Source organism: Miscanthus floridulus, chromosome 11 (assembly GCF_019320115.1).
Source record: "Miscanthus floridulus cultivar M001 chromosome 11, ASM1932011v1, whole genome shotgun sequence".
In the NCBI taxonomy this organism is placed as follows: Eukaryota; Viridiplantae; Streptophyta; class Magnoliopsida; order Poales; family Poaceae; genus Miscanthus; species Miscanthus floridulus.
Window position 1 is genome coordinate 53,863,271 of NC_089590.1, and position 20,924 is coordinate 53,884,194.

At 46.4% G+C, this 20,924-nt stretch overlaps 1 protein-coding gene across 3 annotated transcripts; it reads right to left on the bottom strand.

Annotated features, from left to right (window-relative positions):
* Window positions 1-288: 288 nt before the first annotated feature.
* Window positions 289-12,336, bottom strand: LOC136490761 (probable amino acid permease 7). Of its 3 annotated transcripts, none has more exons than XM_066486955.1 (7): window positions 12,066-12,336; window positions 11,703-11,939; window positions 10,245-10,338; window positions 1,756-1,970; window positions 1,400-1,533; window positions 1,071-1,298; window positions 289-964 (listed from the first exon to the last, which is right to left on the bottom strand). In XM_066486955.1, exons 1-7 carry the CDS (start codon window positions 12,160-12,162, stop codon window positions 563-565), a joined length of 1,407 nt encoding a protein of 468 aa, XP_066343052.1. In that variant the 5' UTR covers window positions 12,163-12,336; the 3' UTR covers window positions 289-562. The 3 variants fall into 3 exon arrangements, with proteins under 3 accessions (XP_066343052.1, XP_066343053.1, XP_066343050.1); XM_066486956.1 differs by lacking the exons at window positions 10,245-10,338; window positions 11,703-11,939; window positions 12,066-12,336 and adding exons at window positions 2,216-2,309; window positions 2,545-2,778; window positions 2,866-3,412; XM_066486953.1 differs by lacking the exons at window positions 10,245-10,338; window positions 11,703-11,939; window positions 12,066-12,336 and adding exons at window positions 2,545-2,778; window positions 2,866-3,385.
* Between the last annotated feature and the right edge of the window lie 8,588 nt (window positions 12,337-20,924).

Genomic DNA, 20,924 nt, shown 5'->3' on the forward strand with positions numbered 1-20,924 from the left:
CACGGCTTATGCATGCTCAGATGGTGGCACAAACTGAATCAATTACAAGGTGCAAATTAGGCTCTTCTGTATCCGATGTTGTACCCTGTTTTGTTATTTTCCGTATTGTACTCTTATTTTCAATAAATACCAGTAGGGGTGCGCCCCTCCTGTTCAACGTCAAAAAAAAATTACAAGGTGCAAATTGAGGGCCACAAAATTGAAAGGAGACATGCAGAGGAACCCCTGAAACTGAAACTACATAGGCGGCATTCAGTGACACAGGCTCCAAACTTTCTTCTGAACTCCTGAGGTAACTCGGCGGTATCAATACGACATGTATCCATGGTAACACTGTGTGCATGTTACAATCCAATGCAGGAGGAAGGCACTGAAAATAAATAGATCCTGCTGCCACTCCCTGACCCTGCTGATGACCTACTACTAGTAACTAGTGTATGCTGCTGCTGTTCGTCATCATACCCGGCCCTTGGAGATAAACAATCTCCCATTCGCTCTAGCATACTGCTGCTGCATTCTCCATTATACCAATACATAGGGTGTTCTACTGGACTGGACTAGCCTAGCCTAGCTTCTGGGTGATTAGCCCCTCGATGGAGCCGACGAGTGCGAAGGCGCTGACGAGGAGGCAGACGACGCTGAAGGTCTGCAGGACGACCCTGCGGGCGGACCACCGGGGCACGTTCCGCTGGATGAAGTACATCTCCACGGGGAAGTAGATGGCCAGCGGCCAGAAGTTGAGCGCGCCCAGCAGCGCCAGCACCTCGTTGAAGTAGGGGAACGCCACGGCCACCGCCGTCGTGGACGCCACGTACAGCGTCCGGAAGCACACGCGCAGCAGGTTCACCCGGCACGCCGGCAGGCACGCGAACCGGACGGTGTGGAAGTCGTTCACGAACCCGCTGTCCGGGAACCGCTCCGCGAAGAACCTGTCCGCGAACTGGAAGATCGGCTGGCTGTATACCTGCAGGTTCGATTTCAGACACGCGGCAGCGCCCGTCAGTCATGCGTCCACATGTGATTTTGTGTTTCTGATGTTTATTAGGGCTGTCACTGTGTCAGTGTACTACCTGGTACCCGCCCAGCAGGTGGAGGATGATGCACGCGTTGGCGAAGTCGATGAGCCAGTAGGGCTCGTAGAAGCCGAAGCCGGTAAGGAGGTTGCCCGGCGCGTCGCTCCCGAAGGCGGCGTAGCCGAAGCAGCCGCAGCAGAGGTAGAAGAATGTCGTGACAAGGATCGAGATCATCGATGCCCTCTTCATCGTCTTGTTCTCGGCCGGTGGTGACTTTAGGGTGTCCTAAATTGCCGGAGGTGACTTGTTACTGTGCTTATACGATGATACTACTAATGGGTGCTTGCTAGCAGTGTTTATGAAAGAATGACCGTGCGGTTATGTACCTGTATTTCCAGGAGGATCAAGGAGTACGGGTACGCGAAGGCAATGTCGCCGATGGCCTGCGAGACGCGCCAAACCTTCTGCATAGGCGTCCTCATCTGAACACCTGTTATGCTTCCTTTGATCGTCCCGTTAGCTACACACAAACAATTCCGTGTTATCTGGTGCCAACATTCATATCATATATACAACCCGGCCTCTAAATCTAAATGTTTATTAACTGTACTATATGAGTTATGTTCCGATAATTGAACGAACGAAAGTATTGGTTTTCCTCATGTAGTATACGAGTAGTACTAGTGTTCAGCTGAAACGATGGAGAGATTGGATTATCTAGTGAAAGAATCAGAGTACGTACCAATGGTTGTTGCGAGGCCGAGGCCAAAGCCGATGAAGGCGTAGGAGAACGACATGACCGCGGCGACGACGGAGAGCCACGCCATGTCGTGGAAGTCTGGTATGAAGGAGAGGAGGAGCTGGGCGGCACCGAAGACGAGCATGTAGTAGCTACCACCGTAGTCGCAGTGTGCGTCGTGCCCATGCTCGTGGTAGCAGTTCGCCTTCAGAATCGCCCTGCCATGGACATCCAACAGCAGAGCAGCCCGACACAGGACACACAAGACAGCACAAGTAGTTAAGAACAAAAATCTTTAGCGAAAATAACCGCCAGAAGGGCAACAAAAGCAACCATCGTCAGGGCCCTGCTCGCTAAAAAGACAGGGAAGGAAGCGCACGATTGCAGACAGCTTGAGCTGTTGTACAAGTTTTGAGACAGAGAAAAAAAAGGGGAAATTTTGTTACCGGCCAGCGGCGGCTACCTTATGCTAGTGGCGGTGGTGATGATATAGGCGACGCCGCAGCCGTACAGGCTCACGAACTGCAGCGAGCCGCAGGCCCAGGTATGCTTCTTGCCTGAGCATGTCGCCACAGAGCAGCACACGCAGTAGACGGGTTATTTACTTACAGTATCAACAAGGCCATAAAACCACACCACGAACGAAGCAAGCTCAATTCAGAAGTTTTTTCTCTCTCTCTCTCTCTCGTACGTAGTTGTAGCTGCTGCTGTGGTTCGTTCTGATAGAAGCTAGCCAGCAAGTAGTGAGACGACAGGTATACGTATATACTATGGTGTAGCGGTATAGTATACCGAGGTAGACGCGGACGGCGTCCAGGTAGGAGCGGTTCCGTGGCCCCTCCTCGGGGTCGCCGCGCCGGTAGCAGTCGGCGAGCAGCGCCGCCGAGACGTAGGTGACGAGCGCGAAGCAGAACATGCAGGCCGGGCCGACCACCCAGCCCAGCTGCGCCACGCTCCAGGCCAGGGACAGCACCCCGGAGCCGATCACCGCCGTGATGATGTGCGCCGCGCACGTCCACGCCGTCCCTGCACGACGCACACGCCGACCTTGCGGTTGAGACGCGTAGGAGAGGCAAGGTTTCAAAGACGGGGTGCGCGGGTTAAGGGCGTTACCAGTCCGGCGCGGGTGGCCGTCGTCGTCGCAGCGGCCGTCGATCACCTCGAGCGAGTGGTCCACCGCCATTGCATGCGCGCGGCGTTCCACCGCCCGATTGGTCTGTCCGAGATGCGAGAGGCTGGCTTGGCTGCTCTGCTCGGGGAATGGACAAGCGCGGGCTGCGATCGGTTGGTGCACTGTGGCTATGGCTAAGCACGCAACAACAACGACCGCGGCGGGGGGAGCATAATAACGCAGAACAGAACAGGACTGGTGAACGAGGACACGGAGGGTCCGCGGTTGTCTCGGTCATCAGACCGGCATCGCCGTATAGCCGAACGGCAGTGTACTGTGGGTAAGGTAAATTTTGCACCCAAGGACACATGCTCTCTGCTGATTCGCACTTTATATTCGTGCCGAGCAGGAGAGAGTACGTGACGTCCTCCGCCCTGATTACTGCTTGAGCCCTACTAGGAGGCCCCTAGCTAGCGATTCGGTGCACTGCGCCGTGCAGCCTTTCGGGGGCGAAAAGTCCGGCAGCATCGGCCCCGCACGTGCAATTTTTGTATTTTGGTCCATTTTTAAAATATTTTTTATAAAAAGACCCCTATCAAAACTTTTGCTATAAATAGATCATTTTAAGCGTCTTAGGAAATCACGCCGAGGTATGAAGGTCGGCGTCGACTGACACGACGCCGAGTCCTTGCCACGTCACCGACGACTCCGGGGCTGGCGCATAGGGCCCAGTACGTCGGCGTCGTGTCAGCCAACGCCACAGGCCTAACTTCGGCGCGGTGGAGAGTCACGCCGAGCTCTTGGCACCATCCGACGCGCGGCCCAGACGGCCCAACAACGCTTCGTGGGCCAAGAGGTCGGCGTGCGATCGGCTGACGCCGAGACGCTAACCTCGGCGCGGCTCGACTCAACGCCGAGGTTCGGTCAGTTGAGGCCGCGCCACGGCCCCCTTCTTCCTCCTCCCTCCATTCAGAACCAACAGGTGGCCATTTCCCACTCCCTCTCTCTTCCCACGAATCCTAAATCCTAAATCCAGCTCTTGGGAGGCCAGATCGAGGGTTTTGACGTTTTGCCAAGGTACTCCTCTTTCCCCTCTTTTATTTCATACATTTAGATTCGGTTGTTTGTGTTTTTTTTGAACTTGGCATTATAGGTTTGGTTCATGTTCATGTCATTCATGTAATGTATGGTGGTTCAAATGATTGAATGACCCAAATGTATGGTTGTTGTTGTTGTTGTATATGTTCTGGTTTATAATCATTGAGTTAAATTTTGTGTTTGTTGGGATTCAAATTTGCTTAGGTTTGTAATGAAAAGCTTATTTGGGAGGTATGGTGATTTAGTGTTAGTAGCTTTACATTCGTTGCAAGGTACTTTGGATTAATTTTTTTTCTATGTAATGTTAGGATGTCAAGGCGTGGTAAAGCTCGTATTCCAAGGTAATCCTAATGTTTATTCATTATTTGTGCAACAAATAGAAAATCCTAGGTTTAGGTTTGGTTCTCCGTTAATATGACTAAATTCTTTCAATTGTAGCTATGGTCGTCAGAGGGCAAATCCCTACGACCTAAAGCCTCTCCCTGAAGGTGTTCCTCGACCCATGTGCTTTTGTGGTGATCATTGCAAGGTAGACATCTCTGAAGATGAGGAAACATATAGACAGAGGTACTGGATGTGTCCCAATTATGCACGGGAATCTACAAAGCAACAGCACCGTGCATCGATTGTGAGGAATTTTTATTGTGTGTTAATTAATTTTCTTATGATATTAAGTATTGCTTATTTATTTATTTTGTAACAATTTGTTTTTCTTGCAGACCGTTCCACCACTGTGTGACTTTGAGCAGTAGATTGACACTGAGATCAAGGAGTCGGACAAGCAGCATCTAGAAGGCCTGAAGGAGTGGGATGCGGAGGTTAAGGAGAGGTTTGAGCAGAGACGCAGATAGAAGGCTATAGAAAAGGAGCATAAAGAAGAGGAGGAAAGGAGGCGCGTTGCTGCGTACAGGGTGGAGAGGGAGAAGAAGCTTGAGCGTGTGCGCCGAGCGAAGGCAGCGATGGAGGAGAATCCCGATGCCCAGAGAAAGAGAAAGTGGTATCGTTGCACTCAGTAGGTATTTGGTTTATTCATGAGCGATGTCGTGTAGCCCTGGACTTTTTTTACTATATTGTAATGCACTCTGCTTTTATTTCAGATGAACTTATTTCCTGAACTTTTTTTATTATATTGTAATGCACTATGCTTTTATTTGAGATGGTCTTATGCCCTATACTTCGTTAACTATCCTAGACTATAGTGCTACTATTTGTATCACTGAAAAGGCTACTTGTGCTGCTGCAGTCACTGAAAGGGTTACAAGTACTGTTGCAGTCAATGAAAAGTCTATTTGAAAACTCACTGAAAAGCCTAGATTCGTTTACTGTTGTATCCGTATACATAATGAATTAATATCAGAGCGATGTACTGCATTTAGATAAAGTGACAAAACATAGGTATAGCCTTTTCATTGCGTTCAACATTACAGGGAGGCGCTCATAAGCTTCTTCCCAATTTCCAAATATTATTTCCAGTGCACGCTGCTTTGCCCTCCATGCTTTTCCATACTTGACATAGTAATTATACCGTTGGAAGATGATCTCAACCAACGCGGACACCGTAATGATTGGCATATGCTTCACCACGGGGCATAACTGCCTTGCAATGAACCTAGAATTGAGCTGCAGACGGTTCTCTTCTGCCTCAGCAGTGGCACAAACATGTGGTTGCTTCATTGAGGTAATCTTCCATTTGCCTGTCTTCGTCTTCCTAGCACATACTCTCCAACCACACTGTTGTTCTTCACAAGCAACAGTGTACCTCTTCTTCTTGAATGAATTGATGACCCTAAAAGGTCGGTTGTGTATAATGGAGTACTCTTGCAACCATATTTTCAACTCATCCATGGTAGCAAACAATATGCCCTTCCGTATGATGAGGCAACCGCTAACATCAGGCACTGTTGTATCACTTGGCCCACCATCAGCTACTGCCCTGTGACCATAGCTAAGGTCCTCGAAATCACCAACTAGTGGATCTCTCCAAGACAAGACCCTAGATAATATCTCTATTTCTCTAAAATTAAGACGACCAACAGGTCGATCGTCATCAGAGTCTTCGGCTATCTCCTCTACGAAGGATTCATCATCTCCAGCTATCTCCATGTCAAAACGGTTCGTAGCCCTAGCATCACCAAAGTCTTCTTCACCACTAAGATCATCTTCGTCGCTAAGCTCATCCTCAATAGAAAAGTCTCCGCTAGCGTCGTCCAAACCTTCTTCTGCATGACCAATTACATAATCATCATCCTCTTCATCACTATCATGATTGCTCTCACCATCGACAACCGCATTCTCCTCCTCATCTCCACCGCCCTCAAACCAACCTCCATCATGCTCGAGCAATCCAAACACTTCACCACCACCGTAGCCTAGTTGTGTGACAAGTATTTCTTCTTCAGACAAAGAACCATAACCTATGTGAGCGGAGGAAGATGGGAGTTATCATTTCCTAAGCCGGACTCCTTACTTACTACTAAATCCAAAGATCGCACTTCTGAGGCCAATACAACTGCCTTGTAATTATTCCATTCAGACTCGCTTGTAATTTTAAGCAACCGCTTGATCCGAGGACCCTTCGATGACCCAACATCTATGACACCTTCAAACTGAACATGCACGTCTCTTTCATTCTAGCCTAACTTAACCTTCACTCGCTCCACTAACTGGGTCAAAGATGGTGTTGTAGAAAAAATCAACAACTCCTTACACATGTCCAGAAATTCCAAACTATCATCTCTTGTCCTAACAATATGACCTCCATGATGCAACCTCACTAATTTATCCATCTACAGCCATCACACAACAAGTAGTGTCACATATCAATATATCATGCGAGTTTCAATCCAATAAGTAGAAACTAAAATATATCATTTCATCTTTTTCAATCCCAACAACATAATCATTTCTAGTCATAAAAAATTAAAATCTAATGACCAACAAATAACTAAAATACATATTAACCCTAATAATCAACAAATAACTAACCCTAATAACACCTACAATAAACAAAGAACCCTAATGACCAAAATAACTAGAAACCAAACTAACCTAACATGTTCAGCACATAAAACAGTTAAACAACAATGCACTCAATCAACCTAAGCCATACATTTTGCAAATGCAAATACACATATACCAAAACACCATACACCCATGATTCCACATGATTAGAGATAATGCAAGCACATCTACACGGATAGATTGGAGGAGGAAAGGGACCATTACCTCGAGGAAGCTTCGGGAGACGAGATCCGGGCACCTAGGGTCGCATTTGGGGGTTAGGGTTTCGTGGGGGCCGTGGGGGGATTTGGGAGACAGAGAGCCAGCGCTTTCAGAATGGAGGGAGGAAGAAGAAGGGGGGCCGCGGCGCGGCTTCAAGAGTCCAGACCTCGGCATTGAGTCGGGCCACGCCGAGTCTGGTGGCTCGGCGTTAAGTGACCCCGCGTCGAGCTATTGGGCCACGAAGCGTTGTTCGGCCGCCTGGGCCGCGCGCCGGATGGTGCCAATATCTCGGCGTGTAGTCCCACCGCGCCGAGATTGGGCCTGTGGCGTTGGCTGACACAACGCCGACGTGTCGGACCCCATGCACCACCGTGTCGCCGTCGACCGCGGTCGTCCGTGATGTGGCAAGACCTCGGCGTCGTGTCAGTCGACGCCGACCCTCGTACCTTGGCGTCATGTTCTAAGACGCCTAAAAAATGATCTACTTTCAGCAAATATTTTGGCATAGATCTTTTTGTAAAAAATGTTTTAAAAATACTAAAATACAAAAATTTCACGGCCCCGCACTGGGAAGTGGAAAGGAAGCAGTACGTCTGCGATCTGCTCGCGAAGCGCGCTACGAGCCAATACAAATGCACGCCGCTTTGGGCCACGGCCCCGCATGGTACTAGCGCCTCACCGCACCGGGGAGATACTGCATTTGCGTCTGGCGATGCAAGAGGACTATAGTACAGTTCAATAATTGTACATCTGTATTCCATGCGTGTTCCGTGGCATGCGTAGTCATACAGGAAAAATCCAAAACTCCAAATCCCTACTGATTTCTCAACAAAAAAATCATTTCGCTCAAGGTGCCACGGAGCAAGAACTGGTGGGCATTGGGCATTGGGCATTGGCGAGAGATATAAGCCTGCTGCCCTCTGCAGCACGTGGGGGCACATGTCTTCCACCGGCAGGGATCCGGTCGACGCCGCGACGGAGTCGTGCTGCGTGATCTATGGCGCGCGGATAGCTGCTACAGGAGCAGAAACGGCACGTTCCCGACTTTTATTTGCCATGACATGGTGCGGCTTCCACTCGGGCAAATCAGTGGCCGCCCAGGCCCAACCCATCCCCCATCATTGGCGCCTTATTTTACCCTGCGGCCCTGCCACTAGTCCAGTAGTAGGCGGCTAGAATCTCTCCATCCAAAGTTGCGGAATTGGAAACTTGCAAACCTGCTCCGTACGACCACTACGAAAGTGACAATAATAGCGCCCAACATTTGCTATTCTGGTAGGCTTAAATAGGTTCTGGACGAACAAAAACGACTTGTTTGCACGTTGATTATTAGGGCCCCTCTGATGGGCCTTCTTTCAATCAGCTTGTTCAAAGCTGTGCAGAACTGTAGGATAAAACGGCTATGATATGATTTTGCCTGTTGGAGAAGAGAGCCATGTGAACCTAGCATTCCTGGCTCCGCTAGTACTAGAGCTGGAGCCGGAAGGAATACGCGTTCTTAGTAAATTTCAGATGTTATAAAACTATTCTTAGGTATAACATCCAGTAATAATGCTATAAATATACTGTGATAACATAGACCAGATATTAAAGCAGTGGGGCTAACAACAAAGCAAAAGTTTCGAAAACAATTTGTGATCGATTTTGAAACCAGTGACCGAAGGCGCCTCCCTCCTTTTTTGACGAGTACGGTTGCCATTGCCCGACGGTATCGAAGAAGAGTTGCTGTCGTGGAGGTTTTTGTCACCCTTTTTTTTGTGGATATTCTGGACCATTTTGATTCCTTTCTTTTATCACGAGGACCGGCATCGAGCCAAATCCGTATTGGCCTCTTGATGCTACAGACTAAGCTCCATAGTGGATTGAATTGCAATGGTGCGTGGGTTCATCAGCACCGCCCCCTGCAGACTGAAAATTCAGCCAGCCCAGCAGTGAGATGCTTATTGAACACTACTAGAATTGTTGAGGGTGAAAAGAAGAATTCCATGTCGCGCTCTTCGAGCTGCCTTTTTGACTTGCTAGTCCTCTCGCGCGTAGTTCAAGAGAACTACTCTCCGTGACACATTCCATAGCTCATTACCCATTAAACAGACCATGACAATGCGGAGACAAGTCGTGCTGTGTTTTTCCTCTCTACTTCTGTAGCATAGCATGGTTATGATAATGCACGCTGCTACATGGGCATTGGCATCGACAGGCAGCGGCACCAGCGAGGCAATGGCCTTCTCAATTCACTCAAGTGTACCAACATCTTTGGAGTTCAGTCTCTAGACGTACTCTCTGTAGATACCGCAACCGCAACGATGCTGCTTGGGCAGCCCACGATGATGGAGATGGATTGCAAAGTGGAAGAGCTCGAGCTCGATGGTTGGATGGATTCATGGATATATAGGGAATATAGTAATGGAATAATTAACGGGAGAGTAGAGAGTATTCTCCTCTTTTTCTTTGGGCCTCGCTGCCTTGTATTTCTTTTCTTTCTTAGCTGTTGTAAATGCTAGCTTGTATTCTTTCATTTAATTAAAAAAAATAGGTAGAGGATTCCCCTGCTACGGTCAAAAATGATGAATGAGATATATAGGTGGGAAACATATAAGATTCCTCATTAGAATTTAGAACCATCATGGACGAAAATGTGCCACATTAGCTTTCGTCTAAAGGAGGCGGGAAAGATGATGCTTAACTTAGATTTGATTTGGCATGTTACTGGGCAGGTATGTTTGCTAAAAAAAGAAAGAAAGGGAAAAAATCAAACCCAAGGTCCCGGACTCCCGGTTAGGGCACGCCGGCTTTTGGCCCATGGTGGGATCGGCCCATTGCGCCGGAACGTTCGGGGTCTGGTGCGTCGATGAAATACAGCCCACCCGCCCGCGCCGCTACTCGCTGCTCGCTAATCGCGCAGGCGTTGTCGCATCGTCGGCCCAGCCTGGCCACGTGCGGCGGTCCGGCAACGTTACGGCCCCACCACAGAATCACGCGCTCGACGTGGTGGTCTCGAGTCTCGGACAATAGCAAAACACGTGCAAACATGTCTTGGTAGAAGAGGACGCAAGCGGCGTACCTGCAGCTGATGGAGGCCGTGATGGTGTAGGCGATGCCGTAGCCGAACAGGGCCGTGTGCTGCAGCAGCATGCACATCCACGAGCTGCTGCTACCTGTCAGGGGCGTTTCATTGTTAGGATTAGTTAGGAAATCGCAGGGGATGTACTACTGTACTGAACAACGACAGTACAGGCAATGATGCACCTCCTCAAAGATAGAAATAGAAAGAGAGGAAAAAAAAACAGGCAACCTGATTGTGAAACAGAAGAGAGGAGTCGAGATGCATGTGTCTGCGTCAAGCGCTTTCATAATTGGTACACCTAAGCCTCTCTAGTCTCTGTTACAGGTCACTAGTGCTAAGTTGACAGGGATGGATCCTTGCCAATACAGCAGCGGTCCTTTTTTTTTTATATATATACTAGCGACCAAAAATATTTTACCAATCGTGTGGTGAACTGTCCCCGCTTAAAACGTCATTTGCCGTAAATTGATTGCATTTCGTAGGTGTACACGCTGTGCACCTATTAAACTCACTGGAGTTCTATTCATCGACGTTTAGACAGAACATTGTGCACCTATTAATCTCACTGGACTTACTATTTACACACTATGTGCACATGATATATGAACTGTTAAACTAGTGTAAATCCTAATATTCCCTCCCACCCTAAAAAAACAAAGGCTTCCCGTCCAATCGGCGAAAGAAAGCACCGCTGACGTCGCCGTCCAGATGGCACTTTTGACGAGTGCGCTCGGACATCCAAGCCGGGAGTTGGTTAGTTCAGTCGTGTCGGACTCGAACAGACTACTCGCCAGAGGCAGAGCCAGGTGTCGCCTGCGCTTTCGCGGGCTCCGAACGCCAACTCGTCCACGGACACACTGCCAGCCACACGAGTTTGCCAGTTTGGTCGAGCCGTACAGTTGTCGCCACGGGGTTCGCGACCCTTCCCGCGTTCCAGTGGCGGCGCTGCACTCATCTCCTCCTCGTGCCCGTTTCCGTCTCTATCTATCTGCTGCGGGTGTCGCCGTCACGACCTGTGGCTGAGAGCAGCTAGCTCCCCCTTTCCCACAGGCGAATGCGAGTTTCCTCATACGAGCAATCAAATTTCCCAGTCTGGCTTGGCGATTTCCTATGCTCGGCAGCCAACAGCCTCAGGAATTCAGTAGGGGCTAAAACCCCCCTCCTGTTTTATTAAAAAAAAAACAGCCTCAGGAACATTGGAGGCTTTCAGGTTTAACTTATTCCACCAGCTCATTAGAGTGGGTTGTGAAGGGGATTTGGTACAGATTCAATCAGTCACGTCTAACTCAAACAGTGCCTACCTGTTTACTGCGTCTCTAATGCTGTGTATGAGAAGACACACAAAGTATAGTAGACAGACGACCATTTTTGAGGAACTTGAGCAGTAGACTGACTCTGTCTTTCTATGTAAACAGAAACAGAGAAAGGGAGGGGGGGACACGACACGACACGTACCAAGGTTGCGGTCGACGGCTTTGGCGTAGGTGCGGTTGCGGTGCGGGCCGTGCTCGGGGTCCGGCGACCGGTAGCAGTCAGCGAAGAGCGTGGACTGGAGCGCCGTCACGGCCGCGAAGACGAGCATGGCGGCCGGGCCGGCCACCCACCCCAGCTGCGCGATGCTCCACGCTAGCGACAGCACGCCGGACCCGATCACCGCCGTGATCACGTGCGCCGCCGCCGTCCACATGCTCCCTGCATGCACCCCGTACACAAACCGCCGGTTCCGTCAGCCCGTTCGCGACGCGGGATACGTCTGATCCGCCTCCAATGGCGGGCGGACACGGACACCAACATAGAGGAGGGGAGAGGGGGGCTCACCGCTTCGGACGATGCCGCCGCCGCCGCCATGTTTCGCCTGGTCCGCGATGAGGGGCAGGGTGGCGGGGCCGTGATCCCCGCCCTCGCCGAGCGCCATCGATCGATCGATCGCCGGGCGGGTGGGCCGAGCAGGTCGTCGATCGGGCTCCGCCGGCCGGTGCCCGATCCTAAATTCCTAATCCTCTTGCGGATCGGAGGGATGAACGAACGGCGAAGGGGACTGGTTGCGTACTTGCGTGTGCCTGCCTCTCCGGGGGGCGGGGGGCCGGGGCGACTATTTGAAGCACCTGGCGAGTGGTGGCTGCCTGGCTAGATCACTCGAGGAGAAAAATGGCGTGTGTTGGGAGGACAACTGGACAAGGTCGTTTTTGTTTTTTCCTTCTTAGAGCAACTCTCCGTATCCTTGAACAACTTGTCTAGTCATCTAAATATAGCCATATTTTATTCTGAATTTTTTGCATGTCAAAAATAGAAGACGAGAATGATTCTACAGAGTGCGTATGGAATATAGAAAAATTATTAGAGGATGAAAAGATATAAAAACGTTTTTATGCCAATAACTCTCCAAATAATAATTTATAAAGTAAGATTTAGAAAAGCTCCTGAAGATACTCCTATGTCTTCTTGAGAAGGACGGTGTAGGTATCTGTATAAGTTTGAGTGCTTGACCATGCTTGTGATCGGCTCCTCTCCGTATCCGAAATGTATGCAGATGTTGTTACCAAATCATTCAGCCTCACCAACAACAAATATTTCTTCAGATGGTGAAGGATGAAGTTGTTCCATGGTATTGGTATCATAAGATAAGCTGAGTAAAATAAACCAATCTAAAAAAAATCACACACATACATAGCATGTTCGTTTGGCTGTGGCTGGTCGTAAATGATAGTAAATTTCCAGCCAGAACAGTATTTTTCTCTCACACAAACCAACCAGCAGTACAGCAACAATACGAACCAGCCAACCGAACAGGCTGACCGTTGGTGCAGCCTGTTCGCTTGCTCGTAAACGATCGTAAATTTCCAGCCGGGAACAGTGTTTTTCTCTCACACCAAACCAGCCAACAGTAAATAATCCACGATACGATACGGCCTCCCGAACAGGCTGATGGTAGCCAGAAACGTGCCAACGGTCAGCTGGCTAGTCCTATGTTGGAGTTGGACCCCACAAATATTCATTCTCTTTCTCAACAGAGTTTAACAGCAGTTTATTCCGAGGGAGTACGTCTGACTATACCTTTGACAATACATACATCCTAATGTTTTTAGGACGAACATATAGTACTCTAAGTGCATGATTCCTCGCTTTCTAAAGGGGAAATAAAAAGAAAAATAGTGATTTGCAGATTAGTCTCGGCCTTTCCTGAAGAAACTAGAGGTACCGATCACTGAGGGAGACAGGGACTGAAAAAGGTGGATTGTCCAGTTGCGGAATGTTTTCCGGACTGACCTGTAATAAGCTTCCTAATCAGACTGCAATCCCGAAATTGTTCCTTCGTCCAGCTGGACCTGGGAGGTAGCTACATTCTACAAACTACCTCCGTTCAAAAAGAAAATCTAGAACCGAATCAAAGCATTTTCTTAAGATTAACATTTATAATTCCAAATATAGATATATTATGAAAAATCATAACGAATCAAATTATTATTATTTGATGTCATAAATATAAGATTTTTTAGATTTAATCAAAATTATGATGAATCAACTTTCTGTAAAACTATAAATACATTATTTTTGAGATAGAGGAAATATTTATGGGGGCACTTTTACAAAAGGAGTTGCTATAGAGTCAGGGGTAGTAATACTGGATGCATGTGGCTCTGGTGCGTCGCTGGCTCTCTGCATTGTTTGGTGCACCAGGAGATTGTTTTGAGAATGTAAAGGCTGCAAGCCCAAAGCCCACGTCGGCAGGCCCAAATATGCATTATATTACTCCAACACGCTCTAATGGCTTGTTTTACAAATTAGACAATTTCTGGTGTTTTTTTTTGTTGAAGCTTCAAAGCCGACATTACTTGCTTGATTTGCAACCAAAATTTGTCATGCCAAAAATTTGGCAACTAAAAGTTGGGCAAAAATTTTATCATAGATTTTGCAAGCCAAATGTGAGAGATTGACAAGTTTTGATATTAAACCAAATACTAGCAAAAATCATGGCTTGTCAAATCTTTGGCTTGGTAAATTTTGGAAGTGAACAAAGCAGTACGTCCTGTTTGGGAAGACTCCTCTCAAACAGTTTTGTCGTCTAGAAAATACTCTTTATTATTCTATAAGGACCTGTTTTTCTCTCTCTTCTAGAAATGAACTAGAGTCAGTGAAGCTAGAAAACTGGCTTCCCTGATTTTGGCTCCTCCGAAGCAGCCAGAGTCAAAAGAAGCCCTACGGAACATGCCCTCAATCAAAAGCCCCCCCAAACATGCACATGCAACTTATGAAACCAAAACCAAGTAAAAAACGGTGAAGTCAAAGCCATTTTCACGTAAAAGCAGAAGCCGCAAAAGATGTGGTCATTTCTCGCTTCACCAATTTTTTTTTTTGGAAAAGCACAAGCCTTGCCAGAGCGTTACTAACATACATGCTCATGCATTGCAATAGAACATTTAGTTGCTGGATCATCTGTTCTGCTACATTAGAATTTAAATCTCGATTGATGCAAGTTTTATGTGAAACTTATATATAATTTGACTGATTGTTAGTCAAAGATTGTAAAATTCGATTGCTCCTATACAAAATATGTTTATTATTCTGGGACAGATGCAAAAATTTTCATAAAAAATGACAGTATTGTTTGAATTTTGAGATTAAACTCACCTTACATTGAAGAGCGTAGGTAGTGTTTGGATTGGTTCGTGTTGTTTGCGTCGTTACCAAACTATGACAAAGCCTCCATCACTGGTAGAGAACCGAGCTTTACTTCCGGTGGGGAACCCCCTCTAGTCCCGGTTCCCCACCCGGGAGCAAGCATCCGGGACTAAAGGGGGGTCCTTTAGTCCCGGTGGGTAACACCAACCGGGACTAAAGGTGCCTCTTGACATGCCACGATGGCCGACACCTTTAGTCCCGGTTGGTAATACGAATCGGGACTAAAGGTTTTTTTTCTTTTTTCTTTTCTTTTCATTTTTTTGTTTTCTTTTCAAAATAGGTTTTCGAAGTCGTATTGTACGCTGCTAATTATACATTTATACGCGCGTATAGTATGTTTCGGTTCAAGCATAATGAACGTATTAAATCACACAATTCAAGCATAGAAATATATATATGCATGCATCATATATATATTTACATGCATGCATGCATATGTGTATTTTACATTATATTATTTCATGTGCATATATTACAAAAGATTGCATTACAGTTGTTGTGACATAAAAAGTTTCCTCTCATCCTCTAGCTTGGCTTCAATGGCAGTGTTGGGTCGAAGTAGAACTCGCCCTTGGAATCGATGACCTGCTCATTAAAAAATCCGGTTATAGACTCTTGAATTGCTTTGATTTGGTCTTGTCGTATGACCTTTTCCTCCAACCATCGAGTCTACAGGTTTGAATTAAAGAAAAATAAATTAATATATGTACATATATATATAAAGACATAGTAACACAATCAATAATAATAATTAAATGAATATATAGTGTATTTTTAACGTACTTTGAGTCTCTCTGTAGGAGTTTTTTGGGAGAGCACCTTGATAAACTTGCAAACATAGTAACCATAGTAGTTGTTCCCCTGTTCCTGCCTCAGACACCACTTTACGAGAAAAAGATTTGTCATCCAATCTGGTGATCCGGTGAAAGCTATATGTTTAATTAATAAAGATGATGCGATTCAGGGGACTTACTTTCAAAGGGATCACATTCAGTGGCGCTTTGCATTTTTCCATGTGTTGCTTCTCAATAAAGGTTTTCCAAACACTGCCCAATAAAAAATTTGCCACATCATCAGATATAGTTAATCATCATGTTTGTGTGTATATATAGTTGCTAGAGATCCTAAAATTACCTCTGAATAATATCTATCATATCTTGGTAGTCTTGTTGTGGTTTTCTCATCGAGTCATAGATTATCAAGTGACTTTTCACCAAATCGATGTTCATCAATATCCAGTGATTGCTGCATGTGTTTATAGGATATAACGCATAACACTCATTAATTAACTAGAATCAACATATGAGCCATTAAGGATGATCGACATGATTAACACTCACTTGAAGTTATAGGGAAAGAGTATATCCTTCTTGTGGCGTTGGTTCACTAAGAAGTTCATGAGGTTACTCTCTGACTCATTCTTCCAATTAGTCTTTGAAGTAATTGGGTCTTTGAATACTATATGGGGATCAATAAAACCAATTTTATTGCAGACTTCCTTTCTGAGCTCTGTCATTGTAAATCTGCATATATATAGTACTTGTTAGGATAATTTATATGCATATACACACATATGATGAGTTTAATAATAGATCGAAAGAATTATTACTTACAGGCAATAGCAGCTAATGATAACTTTATCTAGAGAGGTCAGGTAGCATAGTTGATGAAATTCTACAAAGTCAACATACATAACATCATCGCCACGGAACCAATGTTCGTCTCTAATTCTGACACCAACACAGAAGTCTCCACTGGTAGACGCCTGCATGTACCACTTGTTTAGCAGGTACATTTGCGTCCCCAGATCAGATAAGGCTTGAGGGTTGTATAGACTCTAGCCTAGTATAAATTTTTTCTTCCCAATATCAACCTCCACCGCACTCTCAATGTTTTCATCACCAAACATCTGGTAAAGGTCGAGACCAGTCTCATCAAGAAATTCACCAAGGTGATCCAAATCGACATCCGGAAGTATGTTTGCCTGATGCATTAATCCTAAATTCGAACCATATTCATTACCAACAACTAGCGGGGGGATTGATTGGTGCGCTTGTTGTCCGAGTTGGGCAACTCCTTTCCCTGCCCGCTTCTTTTTCTGTGCCGCCTCAATTGACTTGGTGAGAGTGCGGTCATAGTCCGATAACGTTGATTGGACGGCTTACGAGATTCCCGCTGTTGTTGCTGGTAAGAAGTCACCTTTTTTCTTAGAATATCTGGAGCTACGAAGAAGTACGGTTTCTCCAGGTTTCTCCTTGCTTCTTGATTCATTTTAAGTTTGTCATAGAATCTAGACATGTCTTTTTTATATGCATCAGTTCCTTCTTCCTTCTCTTCAGATATTATTTTGGGAATAACCCTTGGTTTCACGGTGGCTTTCTTTGCAGGCGGGGACTGGTTCTTTGTTTGAGGGGCTGGCCTCTTGCTAGGCTTCTTGGTAGGCGGGGGCGGGGGAGGCGTTGGAGACCTCCTTGGAGGTGTTGGTAGCGGCGTTGGAGACCTCCTTGGAGGTGGCGGCTGTGGCGTTGGAGACCTCCTTGGAGATGGTGTGGATGCAGCCTCGTCTTCCAACACAATGTCATCGTATAGAGCACTATGATGATCTGGCGATTGAACAATTGGATTTAGGTTGGGGGAGGATCTGCTACAAAAAAGGAATGACATATTATTATGAGTAGATTATTAATTATTTAAGCCAATACAAATTAATGATGTAGTGTTTTCATCCGCACGTACCTATGGTGAGGTAGTTCAGGAGGAGGTGGAGCCGACATCCCTGGAATGATGATGTAGCGCTTGCGCCATAGAATGAATGTCTTCTCCGCTTCTCCTAGAGTCTTCTCGCCATCACCTCCAGGAATGTCAAGAGGCAAATCACTAAAACCTTTTTCAGCTTTATCTACCGAGATGGTAGCATATCCTTCTTGGATTATATTCTCATGAATCCTTGGTGTCTTGGTTCGGTCGATAGGATTAACAAGACCGATAGCCACCTTGATTGTGGAATTCTCCTTCAGAATGTGTAGCTCACACGTTGTACAAGGTTCAGTGACATCATCCACAGGGAAGCGCAGTCCTGTGTCCCCTTGATTTGGTATCTCCGTGGAAGCGCAGCTGCTTTTCAACTGAACAGATTAGCTAATGTTGATTCCTGGCTCTGATGCCTGCTTGCTTGCACTCACTGCTATTTGCACTTGCCTTCTGATTTCCTCCTGCATTCTCGCTTTAAGGTTTTTTTTCCCACTCCTGTGCTTCACGCACCGCTTCCTCCAACCTCTGGAGCCGCTGTGCCTCTTCTTCCTTCTTTCTCTGGCGACTTCTGTAGGAAGGTCTGTCCTGAGGGAATCCATGCTCCCACGAGACACTTCCTTTGCCTCTAGTTTGGCCACCATGTTCAATAGTCCCGATAGCGTATGTCAGCTCATCCTTCTCTCTGTTGGGCCTAAACGCACCACTAGCAGTAGCTCTCTGAGCATAAAACAATCTTTCTGCTGCTTCTTGCAGTCTTGCGCCATAAATGCACTTCCCTGTCTCCTGGTCTAGTGTTCCCCTATGAGCGAAAAACCAATTCTTTGCACGTTCTCCCCCACTCGAGTGATTCTGGTCTGATACCCTTAGCAAGAAGGTCTGCTTCCATTTTGTTCCACTTCTTAATGGCAGTTGGGTAGCCACCTGATCCCAAGGTATGGTGGTATGTCTTCTATTGGGCATTACGTTGGTTCTTTATCACCCGACTCACACCCTCTTCCGAAGTCTTGTACTATACAAACTCATCCTAATAGGGCCTCTGCTTTGAGATCGGGCCTAGGACAGTAAAATCTGGTGCTATGTTCTTCTTCACATACGTCGTGTATAGGTGTTTCTTCCAAGTCTGAAACTGGGTGGCTATCTTCTTCATTGCCCAATCCCTAACTTGCTCCTTTAATTCATCACCATCTATTATATCATCATAACCATCTGTTTAGAGCATGAAATGTACCAAGACATCTTTCTAAATTAACGCCTTGTCACGATCGAAGACAAAACTGATATGAGGAGCATTGGTCTTCTTCTTCCATTCACGGGTACTAATCGGGAGCTGGTCCCGTACAAGGTAACCACAGTGGTGCACAAATTTCATTTTATTTGGCCCCCCCGGTTCTCCTATATCCACATTGAACTCCGAGATGATAAAGCGGCCCTCCAATGGCTTTTTGGGACCTCAAACATTTTTACTCTTTGTTGTAGTTGTTGATGTCGATCCAGAGGGCTACAAAACATAAACATTATTTTTAATGTCATGAGAACACATAAGACATATGATAATATATATAGCTAATAATAAAAAATATATACTTGGCTAATATGTTGTTGCTCATTTTGTTCAAGAGCTAAGTACTGACTCCCGTCATCTGCATCCTCTTGCACGTTATTTTTAGCACCATCATCGCCGGCAACTTGAGTGCCAGTGTTGATCAAATTCATCATCAACTCCTCCTCATCCATGTTTCTCGGGTCGGCCATCTAGCTTCAAAAAACAAAACCAATATATAGTACGTCAAATCTTTGCTTACATGCATAAAAATCTACGAACAATATGCATTATTAAATCTTGCCCCTCGGTCACGGATGCAATTCGCCACACTAGGGCGAACTACGTTGGTACTAGGGCGAATTAGGGCTATACATAAACGGCCGAGGGCAAATTGCGTCGGTGACTAGGGTGAACCACGTCGGTGACATCAACAGCGCGGTTCGCCCTGGTGTGATTGTTTAGCATTAACGATAACGATAATACGAATGTTGATCAACTAGGCCATGAGAAAGGGCGGTGTGACAAGAGTGGCGGTGCTCCACTCCGCCGTATATATGTCTGTACACATGGGTGAACGAGGGCGGCGGTGCTCCGCCGTATACATAGAAACGCATGGTGTGAACGAGGGCGGCGGTGCTTCCGCGACGTATATATACATGCATATGAATACAAATGACGTATAAACCATGTGAACCATGTAGTCATTCATCATATGAGAAAATTCTATGCTGATAATGTAAGTATAAGTCATTATGAAATGTAAGTATATGTGTCTTATTGCTAATATAACCAGAGAGAATTACTCCCGAAGATGGTTCACAACCAACATGCCAAAAATGATCGAACGAGGGCAGCGGAACCGGCCTAAACCCTAGGGCGAACGAGGGCGGCGGTGCTCCACCGTATAAACCCTAAACCCTAGGGCGAACGAGGGCGGCGGTGCTCCGCCGTATACATAGAAACGCAATAATGATAAACTAACATATATGCAATAATGTACCCCATTGGCTAAAAAGTACCTTATATTGTTTAGTCAAAATTAAATTGTTTTAAGTTTGATCAAATTTATAAAAAAATACTTTGCTATTTATGATATCAAATTAGTATCATTCAGTTTATTATCATGTAATATAATTTCACAGTATAATCTATTTAGTATGATAAGTGATGATATTTTTCTCTATATGAACTTGGTCAAATTATCATAGTTTTTTAACTGAAATCATGGAGCATTGCTTCCCAGCACTTTATTAACCATAAACAAATACAAGAAAGTTAGCGAAAGTGCTAACTATTTTGACCAAACCTATAAGATCTTTCTTTTTATGATGGACATCACTGTTTTTTATGTTCATTGAAGTGAAATCATCAATGATCAACTGCAGTCTGATCAAATGTGTTTGATCGACGCGTGGATCCGAGATCGAGCAAGCTAGCATAGCGTGCTCCTCATCATGATCGATCTGTTGGTCACGGTGTAGCCTGGAGATGGAACGGAGCAAACAGCTAGCGTACCTTGGGAATGGAGGGAGGACTGCAGACTCGCGCGAGTACTACGGTACCGCCTGTGTGTGCCTCGCGTCTGGCGGGGGCGGCCGCAACAGTTCGCCTTGAGGTCTTCGGCTCTCTTGTTTCGTGCGGGACTGTACTCTCTGCTGTCGTTTCCTCACCGCGCGAGTCGCTGCAGCTTGGTGTTCTTATCT